This window comes from Theobroma umbraticum, unplaced genomic scaffold (assembly GCF_002168275.2).
Source record: "Theobroma umbraticum cultivar Fairchild unplaced genomic scaffold, ASM216827v3 scaffold_56.0, whole genome shotgun sequence".
Taxonomy (NCBI): domain Eukaryota; kingdom Viridiplantae; phylum Streptophyta; class Magnoliopsida; order Malvales; family Malvaceae; genus Theobroma; species Theobroma umbraticum.
The window spans coordinates 12,559,638-12,575,966 of record NW_018397256.1 but is presented as its reverse complement, the minus strand read 5'-3'; the positions used below and the strand labels follow the sequence as shown (position 1 = coordinate 12,575,966).

Genomic DNA, 16,329 nt, shown 5'->3' with positions numbered 1-16,329 from the left:
GATGGCTAGCTGCCCTTAGCTACCTTGGTCTAGTTTCTCCAAATGGGCTACACTGTAAGGCCATGAGCCAATGACCAAGTTTGCAGACAATTACCAACAGAAAACAACAGCCATGGAAGAATAATACTAGCAGTAGTATATATATACATGTACTGTATATCTATGTAGGTCTAGGCGGATAGCACCTCAATCTAACAAGTTCCGCGAATCAAAACAGCTACCCTCTTTTTCAGTGTACTACCCGTGGACAGTGGCCACATCTCTAGCAAGCTTTTGCTCCCACAGCCTACTAAATTTGATGGAACTTTGTTCGCCCAACTAGCTATGTAGGCAAAACCTCTTTCGAACAACCACAAATACTCACTGAGGAAGCTTTCTTTTAGTTTTACATATAGGACAACCTAACCCCACTTTATTTATTTGTTTTCGTGCCGCGGTCAAAACTTCATTATCATTTGCCTAGCAGATCGGCTACCAAAAACTCAAAGCCCCCATTTTCCATATTCATATAGTATTATTTATTTTTTTGAACTTTTCCTCTCTTAATACCTTCCCAAGCAGGAAACGTACCTGCAGTACTCTATGTACAAGTGGGCGGCTTGGGGTATAGCAACTTGCAGCTTAATGGCAGACGTCTGATAAGCTAAGTGACATTTAAGTGCTTGTGTCTGCTGCAAAAAATCATCAATATTTACATTTTAGTGCCCAGCCTTTTTCTATCTTTATCTTTTTCCTTCTGTCACTCTGTCTTGGATTGCGTGCTTGTTTATGCGCGTGCATGTCATGGAAGAGCCCCCCTAGTCCCCTACTGTCCTTCACTTCCGTGGGTAATGATACTCCTCCCACTATAATTTCAGAATGATATTTGTAGCAGTAGTTTTCATCTTTTTCCCCAAACATTAAACAGCAACCAGCAGCTAGCTTCAGGAAACCTCCTTGTATTCATACAGATTTTAATTATCCATATTTACGAAGGCTCTACTGTCTTCTTGTTTGAAAACATGTTTCCAATGAGAGCCTCTATGTTTAAATTGTGAGATGATCAGATATGGGAAAGGAGTCCTGATGACTTTGTTCTTGAAAATTCCTAGTCATGGAGTACGGAATTGCAGCAGTTGACTTAACAAGGGATCCTGCTTGATGCTACAGCAGATTTGTGCATATCAGGCTGTTTTTGTAGCTAGTATTCCACATTTCTTTCTTCATTTTGGTCCACTTAGATTAGATCCCCTACTCGAACAACCTTGTAATAGCTAGGTAAAGATATGACCATGTGCATTATCTCTATTGACACTGATGCCATCCAACCAAAAGCAGCTTATATATTACTTTCTCCAACTTCATCTGATCAAAGGTAGCAATCTTTCCTTAACAGTACGCAAAAGTGTGAAACCAGTACCATAAAGTTGTTGAATTCGGGTACCCAACAAGTGATGGAAGTGGAAATCATAAGCCAAATCAAATTATTAAGGATGGGAAACGCAAGGAACGCATGCATGGCCAAGATGCCATGCCAAATATTGGTTAGCAGTGCTTTTCTTTCATTCTCTCAACAGTGTCCTTTAAAATGAAAGGAGCCTAATTAAATTCTTGTAATAGACATGGAAATGCATATGGTGCACATGCAAGCGGACATCGCTATTAATTGTATATATGTTAAACAAGATATATAAAGTCTTGGGTGTGAGTAAACAATCAATTTCAATCAATTCAAAATGAAGTTAAGTCTCGTTTGTAAGTTACAATGAGTCCATTATTTGGTACCTAGATACCATACAAAGTACTATTTCCCACCAACCCTAGGTAAGCCTATGAATAGAGTTAGAAGTTAATTTGCTTTGGTTCTTGTTTCCGTTTTTCTTTTTCTTTCCCAAACCATTCTTGCAAAAAAATACTGATTCAAGTATTAATCAATATTAAACTTAACCCAAATTTGTTGCAGATGAGGCACTAAACCTTAGTCCTATTTAGCCCAAACCAAGCCCAACTAGAGCCTCTTGCGGAAACGAAATGAAGGGAACTCGGTAAGTGAAGAAGCAGCTCGTTCTATCCTTGCTTGCTTGGTTCCAACCGGGAAGCCAACAGGCCATGGAGCTTGAAACTTATGCATCAGGAAAACGAGATGAAATCCACACTGACGTGCTTCTGAAAGCCAGGCAAGCATGCTACAAGGTCCCTCTCTTCCTACCCATCTCTTTAATCTCTATGATTTATTGTGAAAACTTTGGAATCTAATCGAAATGTTGTTTCTCTTTCTTTTTGGGGTTTGGGTGAAAAAAGGCTCGCGATGCATTTTATTCTTGCTTGGAAAAGCAATCGGACCAGAAACCAACTGAAATCGGGTCAGTGGGGCTGCTTTACCCCGCTGAATGCAAAGGCTCCAGGGAAGAGTTCGTTAAGCATTGCCGCGCTTCTTGGGTAACTGAGTGCTATCTAATCTTAATCATTTAACCAGAAATTATGTTTCTTTCTCTCTTTTTTTCACTGTTTTTGAATTTGGGTTGCATTTGGGTTTTGTCTTTGGTTTGGGTTGTGTGTAGGTGAAGCATTTTGATAGGCAGTATTGTATGACGAAGAGGACGCAGAGGTTACTTGATGATAGGGAAACGAGGAGAGGTCCGTTGTTACTTCCACAGCCTCACACTTTCAAGCGTCCAACCTCTCCTTGATTGTTTATTGAAGCTTTTAGACCGTCAGGGTCTGCTTTAGCTTGTTGAATACTTCTTGTTGAAACTGCACTTGTACAGTATTTAGGATATACAATAACATAAATGCTTTTTTTTTATTGGGAAATTGGATATCTGATAATAAAGAAATATCGATTTTTTGAATTTGGATTATGGTTGCCTTATGGTTCTATAATGTTAGTTTTTGTATGATTTCACGGTGCTTTTTGTTCATATATAGTGGGTGAATTTGCTTCCTAGGGATGCTTACTCATAACAGATGATAAGCCTTTAGGAACAAAGAGTGGTATTGTAGTTGCATTTGAAGCAAATAGTACTCGTTAGGATAAGTCTATATATTTTTGTCAGGGGTGTGAGGCTCGGTTTGGGCTCCTGATGAAGATTGGACCAATCATCATGGTCCATCAATGGCTGAATCTTGCTTCCTTTATTCCAGTCAGTGGGAGGTGCCCTCTAACATGGGCTTAAGATTTGCTGAACCATCGGGGATTTGTTGATTTCATATATTCTATTTGTTGTTGGATTCAGAAATTATGGATGCATGTCTTTTGACCTAAGAAGGTTTGTCTGAATAAGGTTTAAACTTGGTGGTGTTTTTTTCAGTTTTTAGTTTTTTCCTATTCATGTCTTTGTGGTTCTACCATCCATAATCCAGGAAATGTAACTCTAGTGTGATGATGAATGAACATTTTACGCTAGTTACCAGCTTTCAGTGTCATCCCAATTAAGGTTTCTTGAGTCATTTATTAAAAATGTTTGTTCCATTTAAATATTTGGTTGACTTCATCCTATATCTCACCTGGGTGTGTACATTGAGATGCATTTCTTTCTACATTTTTGTTTCTTTTAACTTTCCCGTTTATAATTCTTTTTAAAAGTTACATTCAGAGCTCTGCATTGTCATCAATCATTACTCTTCTGTTTCCTTTCTCTCAATTTAAACTATCTTGCATTCTATGCATAAGACATGCATCAGTCTGTTCCTTTCCTTGTTGTGACTCTTACTCTTAACATGTGCCTCTGCTCGCTGTATGCGCTTCTATCTTTTGTTTTGAATCCTTCTCCTGTTCCTTTTGCCATCAAGCTGCGTTCTTTGTTTCTCCAATAAAATTGACCATGGCTACAACCTAGCAAGTTGAAGTTCAGTAGAAAGTTGTTGCTTTTTATATGAACTCTATGCAAGATTTAATTAGTTTTTGAACTAATCATTGTGACTGTTGGATCTGTTGTCAAGCCCTAGCAAGATTTTGTGAACTAGCTTTAATCATTTAATCTATAGTAATAATTGAATTTTTACCTTTTTACCTCTCTACTCAAGAAAACCATGAGGCATACAATTAGTTTGAGTAGTTTATTTTCATACAACAGATTGGTAGTATTCATTTCTCTCACTCATCTACTTATATAATCCTATTGGTTCTCCATATCTGGTGGGAAACAATTGGACTTAGTCAGCTTAGATGTGGCTCTGCCACTGCTTGTGACCATTCTTCACTATGCAAATAGTGAAGCTGTATTTTGGCTTCAACAAGGAGTTGATTTATTGTTTAAATATAGTTCTATAGAGGTTTAATGTGAGTTTTAAGACGCAATATCCTATCTGTCATTTAATACTCTCTCTAGACAATGCTCACACAGCATTAAATTTTATGATAAAGAGATGTTCTTTAGGAAAGGAATGAGGGAGTAATATCTTGAAGACAGCTATTCAATAGTTTAAACTATTGAATGTACTTGTGGAAGAATACATCTAATTCTGAAATATGAACTACCAGCTTGTTTAATGGTTCTTTTTTCTTTCTGAATGAATATAGACTATGGAGCAGCAGCTTTTACCGGCTTGTTGGAGCAGATGGATGGGCTAAAATATTGTTAACTTGCTTCTAGCATTTAATACTCATTGACACTTAAAGTAGTGGACTTCATGTCTCTTGATTCTCCCATGTGCCTGTTGTGGATGTATAATTTTATTAGATATCAAGAAGATTGAGCTTCAAGATTAGTCGACATCTCTCTCTCTCTCATGCACACAAGATATTATTTTGCAGGGTGATAAGTCAATGTGAAGAAGCTGTTGGTAACTAATGTACTCTGAACTCTACCTACCATTGATCTAATAAATTTGAGAATATTTGGGATATGCCTCCAGCTGTGTAAAATCTGGGTTACCTACCATTTGTTAAGATGGCCATGGCTCTACTTTGCTATGTTACATTGATTTGGAATGTGTCGGACATGGGTAAGCAATGTTTTGTGCAATGTTTTACATTAGGGTGAAATGAAGAGTTCATAGAACGTAACTACTACTGATTTGTGTTGTAACAACATTGAACCGGCCTGTTGAATTTTGGTGATAAAACTCACTTTCTTGGCAATTTTGCAACTTTAAGTCTCTCTCTCTCTCTCTCCATCTACTTCTACGGGCAACAGTGCATTGGTGTGGTTTATATGTTCTCAATTATGTTCCAGGGTGGGAGAATTGCTTGTTCCTGCTAATCTTGGTTACAATGGCTTGTCATAGTGTTCCCTCATGACCATCAGTCGTACGATTCCTTACAGTAGAGAAACATTCAAAGGAACATTTGTTTATCAGGATTCTGTGGTTTTAAAAAGCTTTCTGTAGTAATCAGCCACTGCCAAAGCATACACCAAGCATACCATGATAATCTATTGAAACTTAGCGGAATAATCTATGAGGAAATGAACGTCATTGAGAAGCTGTGAGGCAGCTTGGGATCGCTATTGTCTGGTTATAGGACCGTAACCTCCACACGCTTTGACTCAGCCGTCGAGCCCCCTCCCCACAAGAACCAACACTCCTTAGTCGCTGCCCACTTCTTCCTTTCTTCAATCTGTTCTTCTTCGTCAAACCTATAATCAATTGCAAGTTCGTGGCCCTGATGATTCTTGACCTAACAATTCTATATTCCTGTTTTCAATGAACTTCTTGCAATTAAAAAAAAAACAAAAGGAACTAAAGAAACATGTGTATTCTTTCTTCTTCCCTTGGAATACCTGCCAAAACGTAACTCCAAATTCACCCTATTATCACTTGAAGATTGAGGAAAGAGACCCACGCCTTGGAATGACAAAATTATGTTCACAGACGTCATATGTTCTATGGTTCCTCGTAGGGCCGTTGAAGGGCTCAAACCTGGTGATGGGGTCACAGTCGGACCACTGTTCATTATCTAAGATGATGGATTAGACAGCCTTAAGTACAAAGTAAAGGGTCAATGCACTTGACGTTATCGAAGACTCCAAAGGAACCCAAACCAAAAAAAAGGGTCAACACAGCTTTTTGTGTCAAATGGATTGCTTAATCTGGAAACCTATCGAGACCCAACAAGACAAAACCCCATTGTTAGTGCCTGTAGTTTGTCAAGTACAACCTCAATTTTACATGTCTTCGGCTTTGTAAAAAGGGATGTGGGCATGGCCTGGAACAAGATAAAAAAAAACAAAGGGCAAGTGGGCAACAGGGCGTTGACTTGTAGGCTATTCCACATCTGCTTTGCACAAATTGCTTAATGTAACCTAGTGAAGGAAATGAAGAAAGGGTAGAAAGAATAGGGTGAAAATAATCAAAGGTGTCATTGCTTTTCAGATAAAGCTCCCATAATAATTCCCTAATTATTTAAAGTAGTTAATCCTCTATTAATTTAATACCAAGTAAACATCATCAAATAAAAAATTACATCGAACAGCTCAAATTTTTATAAAAAAAACTTATAAAATAGATTGAAATACAGAGAATCTAAACCAAAAACACTTAAAAATTATTTAATTATAATAATAAAAGTTGCTCTGGGGATTGGGTTGATCTTCTCCTTTCTTCTTTTGAGGACGGTGTAGGTGGGGTTAGCTTTAGGCTGTACCCAAAGTCCAAGTAAATACGGGGCCGTGTAAAGAAAGACAAGACTACCTTATTTTCATAGACTTCAGCGGCCGTTGAATTCCGTCCATACTCTTTCCTTTTGATGAAACCTTGTTTTTCTCTTCCTTTCAACCGAGCCAAAAGTCAGTCAACGCCGTTATCAAGGCTTGGAAACGGAGGCGGCATCTTTAACGGAACCGTCGACAACGCCGTTACCGATCGTGGCTGATTGGACAGTCAACACCGACATGCTAGGTGAGGAAGGCCCTTCGCCGGTCGATTGAAGCAGCGGGTGGTTGCCGCCGTTGTTCGCGTTTCCGTTGTTGATCATGGGATTCCTGGAATGACACGTGGCGGTGGAGATGGCGGTGGCGAGGGAGATGGGCATGAGGCAAAGGCCCTTTCCTTGAAGGTACTGCATGGCGGAGCCCATGTCCTCTTCCATCAGCTTCGCCACTTGCTGCTCCGTCACCGTTAAACTGTCGTTAGTCGACGACGTTTGGTTGCCGTTAGAATTGCGCGGAAGGGACCCACCGTTGGCGCTGGTTTGAATACAATCACCACCACCCTACAAGGACAAAAAAACCATTGTACTCGTTTATTTTACTATTTTATTTATCAGTCGTCTTTTAATTTTCCTATAAGAACTTTCAAAGTGAAAACAACGAGAGAAAGAAGAAAAGCTTGAGAGAGAGAGAGAGAAAGAGAAAGAGGGAGGAATCTATGAAAGTGGGGGCACGCGTGCTACTTTTCGTTTTGTCGTGTTGTGGTGTGGTTGAGGACACGGTCGGATTGGGGGAGAAGAGCAGTGAACACCCCCTTTTTTATGCTTCCAAATTTTTGCATAAGATCACATGCAAATTTTACTCATTCCTTTTTCTTTCTCTTTACGGAAACCAACCCACCTGAGTTGTGGGTTTTTCTCAGTCAAAGTAAACAATTCTAACCCAAAAATGCAAAATGGGGGTGATGGGTTTGGAGTTATACCTCAGAGGGCATATCAGCAACAAGGGGAGCAACAGCAGCAGCACCGCCCAATCTGCTCATGCTCAGAACCTGTGTATTTCCAGGAACCACCAAAAAGGGGGCAAAGGAATTTTAAATTTTCAGAGGCCCATAACAACTGGATTAAAATAATTATATAAATCCATCTTAAAAACAATGTCAACCAGGACAGGGAATCCTTACTATAATACTATTTTTAAGTTAATTATTTCTATAAAAGAAAGGGTTTTTTAAGCAGTAGTATGTAACAGAATAGAATAAAAAGATCTACAAAATTAAAGAGAGAGAGATTGATTAAAAGGGAGGGGAACCTTGACTTGGAGCTGGAGGAATTTGACATAGTCGATGATCTCATCAAGCATTGAAGCCTTGTCTGTCTGTCATTCCGCACAGATCACAATACTTGGTTAATCAATTTGTTCAACTAATCCAAACATCAAATATATACTAACACCGGATGAATTTTTTTAATTATGTGATGAAAGATATGGCCAAAGCTTAATAAATATCGGTTCCGAACTGCACTCTCCCTGGAGTACGGATGGCATGGTTAAGTCAGAGAGGGCAACACTAAACACACTGTACTGTGACCATTGATTTATCCTACTATTGACACCTGTCCAAAAAAAAGTGGGCGTTGGCGACTAAGAGTAACCTAACATGGACCGGCTGCTTATCGAGTTCCAGCCGGAGAACGGAGCTGTCGAGCTTCCGGTTCAAATGAAATGGTGAAAGGCTATGGGTATTAAGCTTAATTACTACCTTAATTTTTCATTTTAGGAATAAGGGGGAAAAACCTGTAAGGAAAAAGAAGTGTACCTTGTTGGCATTAGGAACCAGTTCCTGTAGAGCTTTCATTCTCTCTGCAATTCTCTCTCTGCGTAACTGCCAAAACACATCATTTCAGAATACGGATCGAATAAAATCATTTTTGATCTTTGTTTGGTTTGTTAGTACCATACTGTACTCCCAAAGCGCAAGAAGAAACAAACAAATCTTCATGAGCTTCCATGGCAACCTCAAAGAAGATGGAAAAAGAAAAAAAGAACCCACAGAACAGGTTTAAGAGTTCTCTTACTCTTTCAGCAATACTGTGGGGGTCAGTAGCTTGACCCCTCCTAGCCCTAACTCTTTGTTTAGGTTGAGCCGGTGTAACCCCCGTGGAACCACTTGCCTGGCTTTGGTTCATCACAGTTCCTGCAGGAGCTCCAAAGTTTTGTGCCTGCTGCATAGTCCCTCCCTGGAAACAACAAGGCAGTCATGACTGTTACTAATGTTTTGTAAATACTGAGTTCGAGTAGTAGGCTCGTAGCGTTTTCTTTCTTTGCATGAAGAAAATAAAGAGAAAACAAGGCGTGCCTGAGGATGGTGAAAATGCTGAGGCTGGTTCGATGACGGATTAGTCCCATGCAGAGATCCAGCACCAAAACTATTAAACAAAGCTTGCACGGAACCCTCTCCTCCCTGAAAAGAAAAACAATATATTGCCATTGAAGTTCATATATTACACAAACAGGAAACAAAGAGAAGGAAAAACCCAAGTGTACCTGATGATTAGGGGATTTAAACGAAGACCCATCAACGATGTCGTTCTGATGCGACCCAGCAGCAGAACTCCCCAAAGACAAGGGCATAGTCAACCCTCCTCCTCCTCCACCGCCACCACCAGAAGCGGCGGCCGCGGCGGCTCTTCCGGCTAACATCATCTGCTGTTGCATCATCATCTTCATGGCTGCAGTAGCGGGAGAAGACCCTCCTCCCCCGTTGATTTGATGTTGTCTAAGCTTGGAAGCTAGAATCTCATCGTAGTGGAACCCAACATTGTTGTCCAAATTAGCACCACCCGTTTCATCGGCTTTAGCCGGGTCCCAAGGCGACTTGAGGTCGGACCAAGAGCAAGAAGGGAGGGCCGAGAGCATCTGTTCCAAGAAGTCGTCATGGGACGATGTGGGATCGAACTGTGGGTTTTGGATCTGTTGGTGACCGTTGCTGTTTCCGTTGTTCTGAAGGTCTTGGAGTGGGATTTGCTGGGTTGGGTTTAGAAGCGAGTTCATTGTTTGCATTTCCCGGCTACAAGGCTGCATAATTCCCACACAAAAAACAAAAAGACTGAAAGCGTTGAATAAGATAGAGTTGGTGAAAGTGTTTCTAGCTTGATTCCGGGGTCAGGGATTTCTAGAGAAATGGAAACCGATGAGAGAGGAACCCCAGAGGGAACATGAGAGAGGCTCCTGGGCTTCGAATGTTTTCGATTTTTCCTTTCCTTTCTCTCGTTGCTGAAGAGTGAAGATGAAGGAATGGGTCTCTTCGTTGTTCTTTGGGTTTAGGATTATTAAATACAGGGGAAAAGGGAGAGAGCTAGCTTTGTTTTTGAGTTCGCTTCATTGCCTCTTCATCATCCCTCCTCAGGTTTTAATGTAATTACAAAATTAGTGACATAGCCACTCATTTATCCTACGCCCCACTCCCAGCGCGTTCACTCACTTTCAAATGCTCTTTTAAGTATTTGAGTACTTTTCTTTTTTTCCCTTTTTTTTCAAACATAATAAGACTAATCTTTCTCCCCTTCATTTTTCCTATAATTAACTTAACATAACCTAAAGATATTGAAAAGTTTCATTTTTAATAATTATATATTCTTGGGTTTAGTATAAACATTATGACAAATTTAGATTTTAATTACATATTTTTAAGTAACATATTTTTTTATGTAGTGAAATATTAAATATTGCAATTATATAAAATTCTAATTATATTTTTTCATAATTATTAATTATATCAAAAAGTACAATTTTGTTTAGTATAGGTAATTTTTATAACTACATTTTTATTCATAACACTATTAAGACAATTATATAATGAAAACAAATCTACAAAATGTATAAAATATATGCAAAATGTTATCAAAATATTTTTAATAGCGCAAGTATTTTTTTTGAATTAGAAATCCTTATTTTAGATATTAAAATTGAAGTAGATTGAATCGAAATATATTTTTTAAATTAAAAATATTAAATAAAATTTTTTATAGTGAAATATATTAGATAGATCAAAATTTCTTTTTTTGTTAAGATTTTCATTAATTTTTAGTGCTGCCTAAACATTCAAAAGGAATACAAAATACCAAAAACAAAACATAACTAACCAAAAAAAAAAAGAGTATCGGTAAAAGGCTACTCACGCGTGAGTATATGCACGTGCAATGTGATCGCGTGGGATGGCACAATCACTCCTAAGTCTCGCGTGGTCGGCCAGTGTCCCACTAGGGTTTGCTATCAACTTCGACACGAATTGTCGAAACTACCCTCAATATCCCACGCGGCTAATTTTCTCTCAAAAGCAACATTCTCGTTAGAGAGACAAAACAACTCACAATTACCAACTGCTATCTAATCATACTAATCAACTTGTTAAGTGTCGTCCTCAGAGAGCGAGTACCGTTGTTTTACCCAATCGCGAGATCGGCTTTGCGACCCCCACTTACCCCAGATTTAGCCGCCATAATTTCTTTCTTTCTTTTTTTTTTCCTTTTCTCATTTCCATATCTCTATTTCTTCCTCAATTTGGGGTGAGTTGGTTGAATTTATTAATATTCAGGTGAAAATTGAAAAAAAAAAAGATTGAAAGCATTTGCCAGTTTCCATTGGTTAGGATTTTTCTAAAATGCAATCACAACTTTTCATAATTACGGGAGAAAAATATTTAACTTTAACTATAAAATCAATTAAAATTAAAAATTTGTTAGGTACCAATTTTAAAATTTTAAGTTTGTAAATAAAGATTTATTTTTCAACTAATAAATATATATTTTGAGTTAAAAATACGAATTTGTAACAGGTTATATATCAAACTCTTCATTGATACGAGTTAGGCATGAGAGATATTAATACTGAGATAAATCCGAATCAAAATGAATATCTCCATTCGATAAATGAATGATTCAATGCAATGGAGATTTTATATATAATTTCAAGTAATGTAATCATTTTTCATATATTTTTTGGTAAAATTATGTAATTAATTACTGTACTATTTGTTAAAGTGATACATTTTATTTCTATGTAATAATTTATAAAAATTAAGTGATCGTAATTTTTAAAATTGATAATATTTATTTAATTATTAACGGTGTTAAATATTTGATTGTTTTGATTTGATATTAAATTTGATGATATGTTATTTAATAATGATGTAATAATTATTGTACATAAAAATAATCATTGCATCATTCTTAATACCATATCATCATATTCAATAGCAAATCGATATAGTGACTTTGTTAATGATTGAACCAATTAATTTTAAAAATAAAAAAATTAATTTTTATAAATTATTATATAAAAATTAAATCCATTACTTAAACAAAATATATAAATTAATTGTATAATTTTATTTTTTTAATAAATAATGTTGGAATCACACCATCAGACGTGAAGTTATGTACATCTTTAGTCCCAAACCTAAAAAAAATTGCATTCCCGATGAGAGATACTAAATGAAAATTTGGTGGTGTGCAGTAAACAAACCAATAAAGAAATAAATAAAATAAAGAAACTGGCCAGGATATCTCCAACATACCCTCTTTCATTTTCTTTATGTTAACAAAAGAAAAACCCCAGAGATCAGAATCAAAAACCTGACAATACTCATGGATCCTGGTACAACCTCCAAGGTTCAGTTTCATTGCAAGGATTGCATGGTCGACAATTATTTATTGTATATGATATATGTCCTGTGATTCCTCAAATGCTCAAACCTTGCATGCTGGAACCACAACCAAACCAGGCAAAGCATGATCACATTGTGCTTTTGTTACGATTTTATGCATGATTAAGATACCATCTTAGTTGTATGAATCTTACAATTATGATTACATTCGACCTGTATACATATGAAATTTCAGCTTACCAAGCAACCAATGACGGAGGCAAGCACATAGGGGAGGATATTAATAGAAAACGATCATCTGATTCTGATAATCTTTCATCACAATTTGTCCCCAAGAACTTTCTTGGAAACCCTAGCTGTTGCTTTGACTAAGAGCAATATTTGGGTGGAATATGTAGCTATGCAAACATGGTGTGTACGTCCTAAATCATTTCCTTGCAATCTTTTCTGCCATTAACCCATTCATCATTATTGGCATTTATCATCATTTTTCTTGCAGTCGGTGTTCATGCTGTTTAGGAAGAGTAGAAATTTTATATTAAAATTTAGAAGAAACATAAAACGAGATGCACAATTGAAGTAGTACTTCATTCAGTCAAATAATTTCATTAATAAAGGGGATTGTCATTGGTGGTTCGAGTACTACACCCCTGCCCTTTTGACTTTTGGCATTCGTGAATCTGTTCTAGTGAATAGACAACACCAAAATATATACGAAGGACAATGGCTTTGTAACCCCCTGCATGTTTTTGGCATGTCATGGACTCATGGGAAAACATGACAAAATTAGAGGAACAGGTTCAACAAACATCTGCCTCAAAGCTGATACAAAACTAGTAATGGGGTCAAGAGTTACACCACCACAAGAATATTATCAAAGCATAGAGATATTTTCATTTAAAGGGTCAGAGCAATAATCTAATGGACTCGGCTTCATAAGAGTTATCACGAAATTTTAACATGATTTAATTTTATTTAATTTTATTTTTTTTCCTTAAAAAATTCATTGGGTTACAAATCATTAATTACATTTCATACTCTTCTTGCTAATCACAGGAAATAAATGAAATTTTAACATGATTTAGGGTTAATTTTCCAGCAATATTACTCTTCACTTGCATCATGCATGTGCCATGTGCAGAAAGCCCTCCATAATTACTTTTTTTTTTTTTGAAAGTCAACTGAAAAATCATCTGCTTCATAAGTTTCAGCATCTCTTCTGCAATGTTGCTGCTGCACCTTTGACAAAAGCTTTCCAATATAATTACCTCAACAATATATCTTGAAATCCCCCATTTGGCTGCAATTGATCTCCCATTAATTGCCTCACACAGTTCAATTAACTCTCTTAATCTCTCGTATCTATGGCTAATTAATTAATCATGTTTGCCATAAACTTTACAGGCATGGATCACAATTCCTTGGTTCGAATTGTCAAGTTTAGTCTAACGGTTGTTATTTTTTTAAAAGATTTTAGATTAAAGATTGGAATCTTCGTAAAAGAAAAAAAGATTAAGATGGCCTACAAAAATATAAAAATATTCTTTGGTGGAAAGGGGGTGTGAAGACTTTGAAAGACAGACGATCGAACCCAGTTTGAAAGAAAAACATTGGAAAAGAGAGATGAGTTTTTGCTTTTGTTGGTATATGTCCTTGTCTTTGTCCACTTTTCTTCAGGCGATTAGCTCTCTTTACACCTCAAACCCACCCACAAACCTACACATATATATCTGCCACGCCCAGTTTTGATTACGAACCCAAAGTTTTAAGACATGCTTATCTTTTAAAACAATCATCAATGAGTTTTCTAATGGGAAACCGGTTCTTCTTTTGGAATGGAATATATATAGCCTTATCTAATCTAACCCTTATTTGTTGTTAACATATTGGTGCTTAAGAGGAAGATTAATAAATTTGCTTTCTTGAAAAGCAATAAAGATTTTATTAGTAAAGGTGCAGGAGGGTTAAAGATCCCAAGACTGGAGACATGATATACATATCGGAGAAGAAATTATTATAAAAAAAACCTAAAACCCATCTGTCATTTAGTCAACCCATTTGTTATAAAGTTTGTTTCTCTGATAACATGATTGAGAAAGAGACTTGAAATTTTGCCTTTGATGTGTAGAAACTTTGGATGTGTGGTTGGAAACGTGTTTCAACCTCCGAGGAAGAGTAATTATTGTAATGAAATGAACACAGTTACCTGATGATGGCAAAAGGCCTATCTTACTAGTACTAGTGAAGAGGAATAAACAGTATGATATCTTATATATTCCAATATAATTTGCTTAGGTCAGAAAATGTCATGGAATTCCGAAGCAACAAGCATGTTTTCTATAGTGTGTGTGTGTGTGTGTGTGTTTCCATGTATTGAGATACCCTTCTGAATACCGATTCCCTTTGCCAAATGGCTTCATTTGGTATAATGAAAGAAAAAGGTAGTAACGTGCTATAGGATATATGGGGTGATCAGGGGATGGGAAAGATCAAATTTCATGATACCCATTTCCATTTACGTTCAATCAATCATTGCCAACATGCTAAAAATGCATGTCAAGTTCAGCACTCCATACTGCTTACACTCAGAACCTAGCTCTTTATCAAAATATTCCAGGTTTCAGAGATGTAGCTTCAACATGAGTGAAGCATATATATATATATATATATACAGCTTAAGTGGAATCAAGGGCTCTGTGTCCATTGATTCTCATGATTGAAAATCATGGTCTCCTCTCTCTCTCTCTCTCTTTTATCATAAGCTTTCATTCCATGCCAACTTTACTTAATTAAATCACTGGATTAGCATCATTAAAATGAGAACCATGCAGCCTTTTTCTAGCTGCATTGGAGCTCATCTCTTCAGCCTGGCTGATCAGCCTCAGCAGAAAGCGAACTGATTGTAGCATAAATTATTATAATCAGGTCAAATTATGCAACAAATAATATTAGAAAAAGGCTTAATAACATCTAAGTATCTTAGTAATATATAATTTAAGTTAGAATGCTGATTCTAGTTTTTAAAGAATCACATGTTTTATGACAGCAGTCGGGGTGTGTTAGCTTTTTCTTGAGTCTAATGTTAATACTTCGAGAGTAAATGATCAATATTTCGATCAAATTTTGTAGCGTTATTTGTTTTTTAATACATCTTTTTAACTTAAAAACTTTATTTTTTTGTTTGAACTAATACATGTGAATTCTAGCGCCACTCCATCAATGTGATAAAGATCAAAAGAAAGGGAGGAACATGCTTTTTAAACATTATAAAAAAACTATGTGATAGTCAACTCTAGGGTTTTGCTTTCTGCAAAATATATACTTGTTTAATTTTATGTGTCATTAAAGACAGAAGAAGGGTGAGAGGATGCACATATAAAATTTTATATTAGTGTTTTAATACCCCATAAATTAAGTTCTTCAAACTGTGATACCCACTTAATAATCATTATTTTGAAGCATAAAATCACTTCAATATTGTAATCAAAATCCCATTCCCAATATTTTAATACCATGGGATTGAAAGAAAAAGTAGAGCTGAAAACTTGGGTAAAAAGCGGGTGGGTGAAATTTCATGGTCATGGTTAAAGAAATGGGAATCCTTCAATGGCCTAAAAGGGTCTTAAAGGTGGGCCATTGATACGGTAGTTAAGCATCAACCAGTATTTTTTGGAATTTTTTTAAGGAGCAGGGCTCCATTAATTGACTTGCCCTTTAATTATATATATATATATATATATATATGTATGTATATGCTAATGCTTACATTCCTTGAATAATTTTTAGGTAAAATAAACAAAAGGCCCGAGGATTCTTTTCTTCTTTTTCCCCAGAAAAAGATATGCAACAATTATTAAAGATTATGTGGAGAGTAAAAACAGTCATCCTTATGATTAAGACTCCTTTCAATGTGATGTAATGGTGAGGAGATTGGATAAGATATAACAAGTTGTTATCCATGAAAGTTTTAGCCAATCATGGGAAATTGGGTTGGAGAAAAATGAATTGTCTTTTAATTTTGAGCAATGGAAAATCATTAACCCATGGGGTTCAATGATAGAAAATTGTTTATGGATAAAAGCTAGTTGGGCC

At 36.5% G+C, this 16,329-nt stretch overlaps 2 protein-coding genes across 2 annotated transcripts; one reads left to right on the top strand and one right to left on the bottom strand.

Moving 5' to 3' along the window:
* Positions 1-1,859: 1,859 nt before the first annotated feature.
* LOC110411246 (Cytochrome c oxidase, subunit Vib family protein) lies at positions 1,860-3,026 on the top strand. The gene is made up of 4 exons (XM_021421312.2): positions 1,860-2,172; positions 2,281-2,418; positions 2,541-2,616; positions 2,947-3,026. Exons 1-4 carry the CDS (start codon positions 2,089-2,091, stop codon positions 3,009-3,011), a joined length of 363 nt encoding a protein of 120 aa, XP_021276987.2. The 5' UTR covers positions 1,860-2,088; the 3' UTR covers positions 3,012-3,026.
* Positions 3,027-6,348: 3,322 nt separating this feature from the next.
* LOC110411519 (bHLH transcription factor RHL1-like) lies at positions 6,349-9,946 on the bottom strand. Its single transcript, XM_021421715.2, has 7 exons — positions 9,117-9,946; positions 8,929-9,033; positions 8,648-8,809; positions 8,389-8,454; positions 7,881-7,946; positions 7,552-7,620; positions 6,349-7,132 (listed from the first exon to the last, which is right to left on the bottom strand). The coding sequence occupies exons 1-7, from the start codon at positions 9,651-9,653 to the stop codon at positions 6,725-6,727; spliced, it is 1,413 nt and encodes a 470-aa protein (XP_021277390.1). The 5' UTR covers positions 9,654-9,946; the 3' UTR covers positions 6,349-6,724.
* Positions 9,947-16,329: the final 6,383 nt, after the last annotated feature.

What these genes read in the sequence shown, in the direction of transcription:
- LOC110411246 (XM_021421312.2), top strand. Translation starts at nt 2,089, where the DNA reads ATGGAGCTTGAAACTTATGCATCAGGAAAACGAGATGAAATCCACACT. An exon ending in CCAGGCAAGCATGCTACAAG is followed by an intron (nt 2,173 to 2,280) that starts GTCCCTCTCTTC and finishes GGGTGAAAAAAG; the next exon opens with GCTCGCGATGCATTTTATTC. An exon ending in TGATAGGGAAACGAGGAGAG is followed by an intron (nt 2,617 to 2,946) that starts GTCCGTTGTTAC and finishes TACTCATAACAG; the next exon opens with ATGATAAGCCTTTAGGAACA.
- LOC110411519 (XM_021421715.2), bottom strand. Translation starts at nt 9,653, where the DNA reads ATGCAGCCTTGTAGCCGGGAAATGCAAACAATGAACTCGCTTCTAAAC. An exon ending in CCCACAGTATTGCTGAAAGA is followed by an intron (nt 8,455 to 8,647) that starts GTAAGAGAACTC and finishes GTGTTTTGGCAG; the next exon opens with TTACGCAGAGAGAGAATTGC. An exon ending in TCCTCCAGCTCCAAGTCAAG is followed by an intron (nt 7,621 to 7,880) that starts GTTCCCCTCCCT and finishes GGAAATACACAG; the next exon opens with GTTCTGAGCATGAGCAGATT.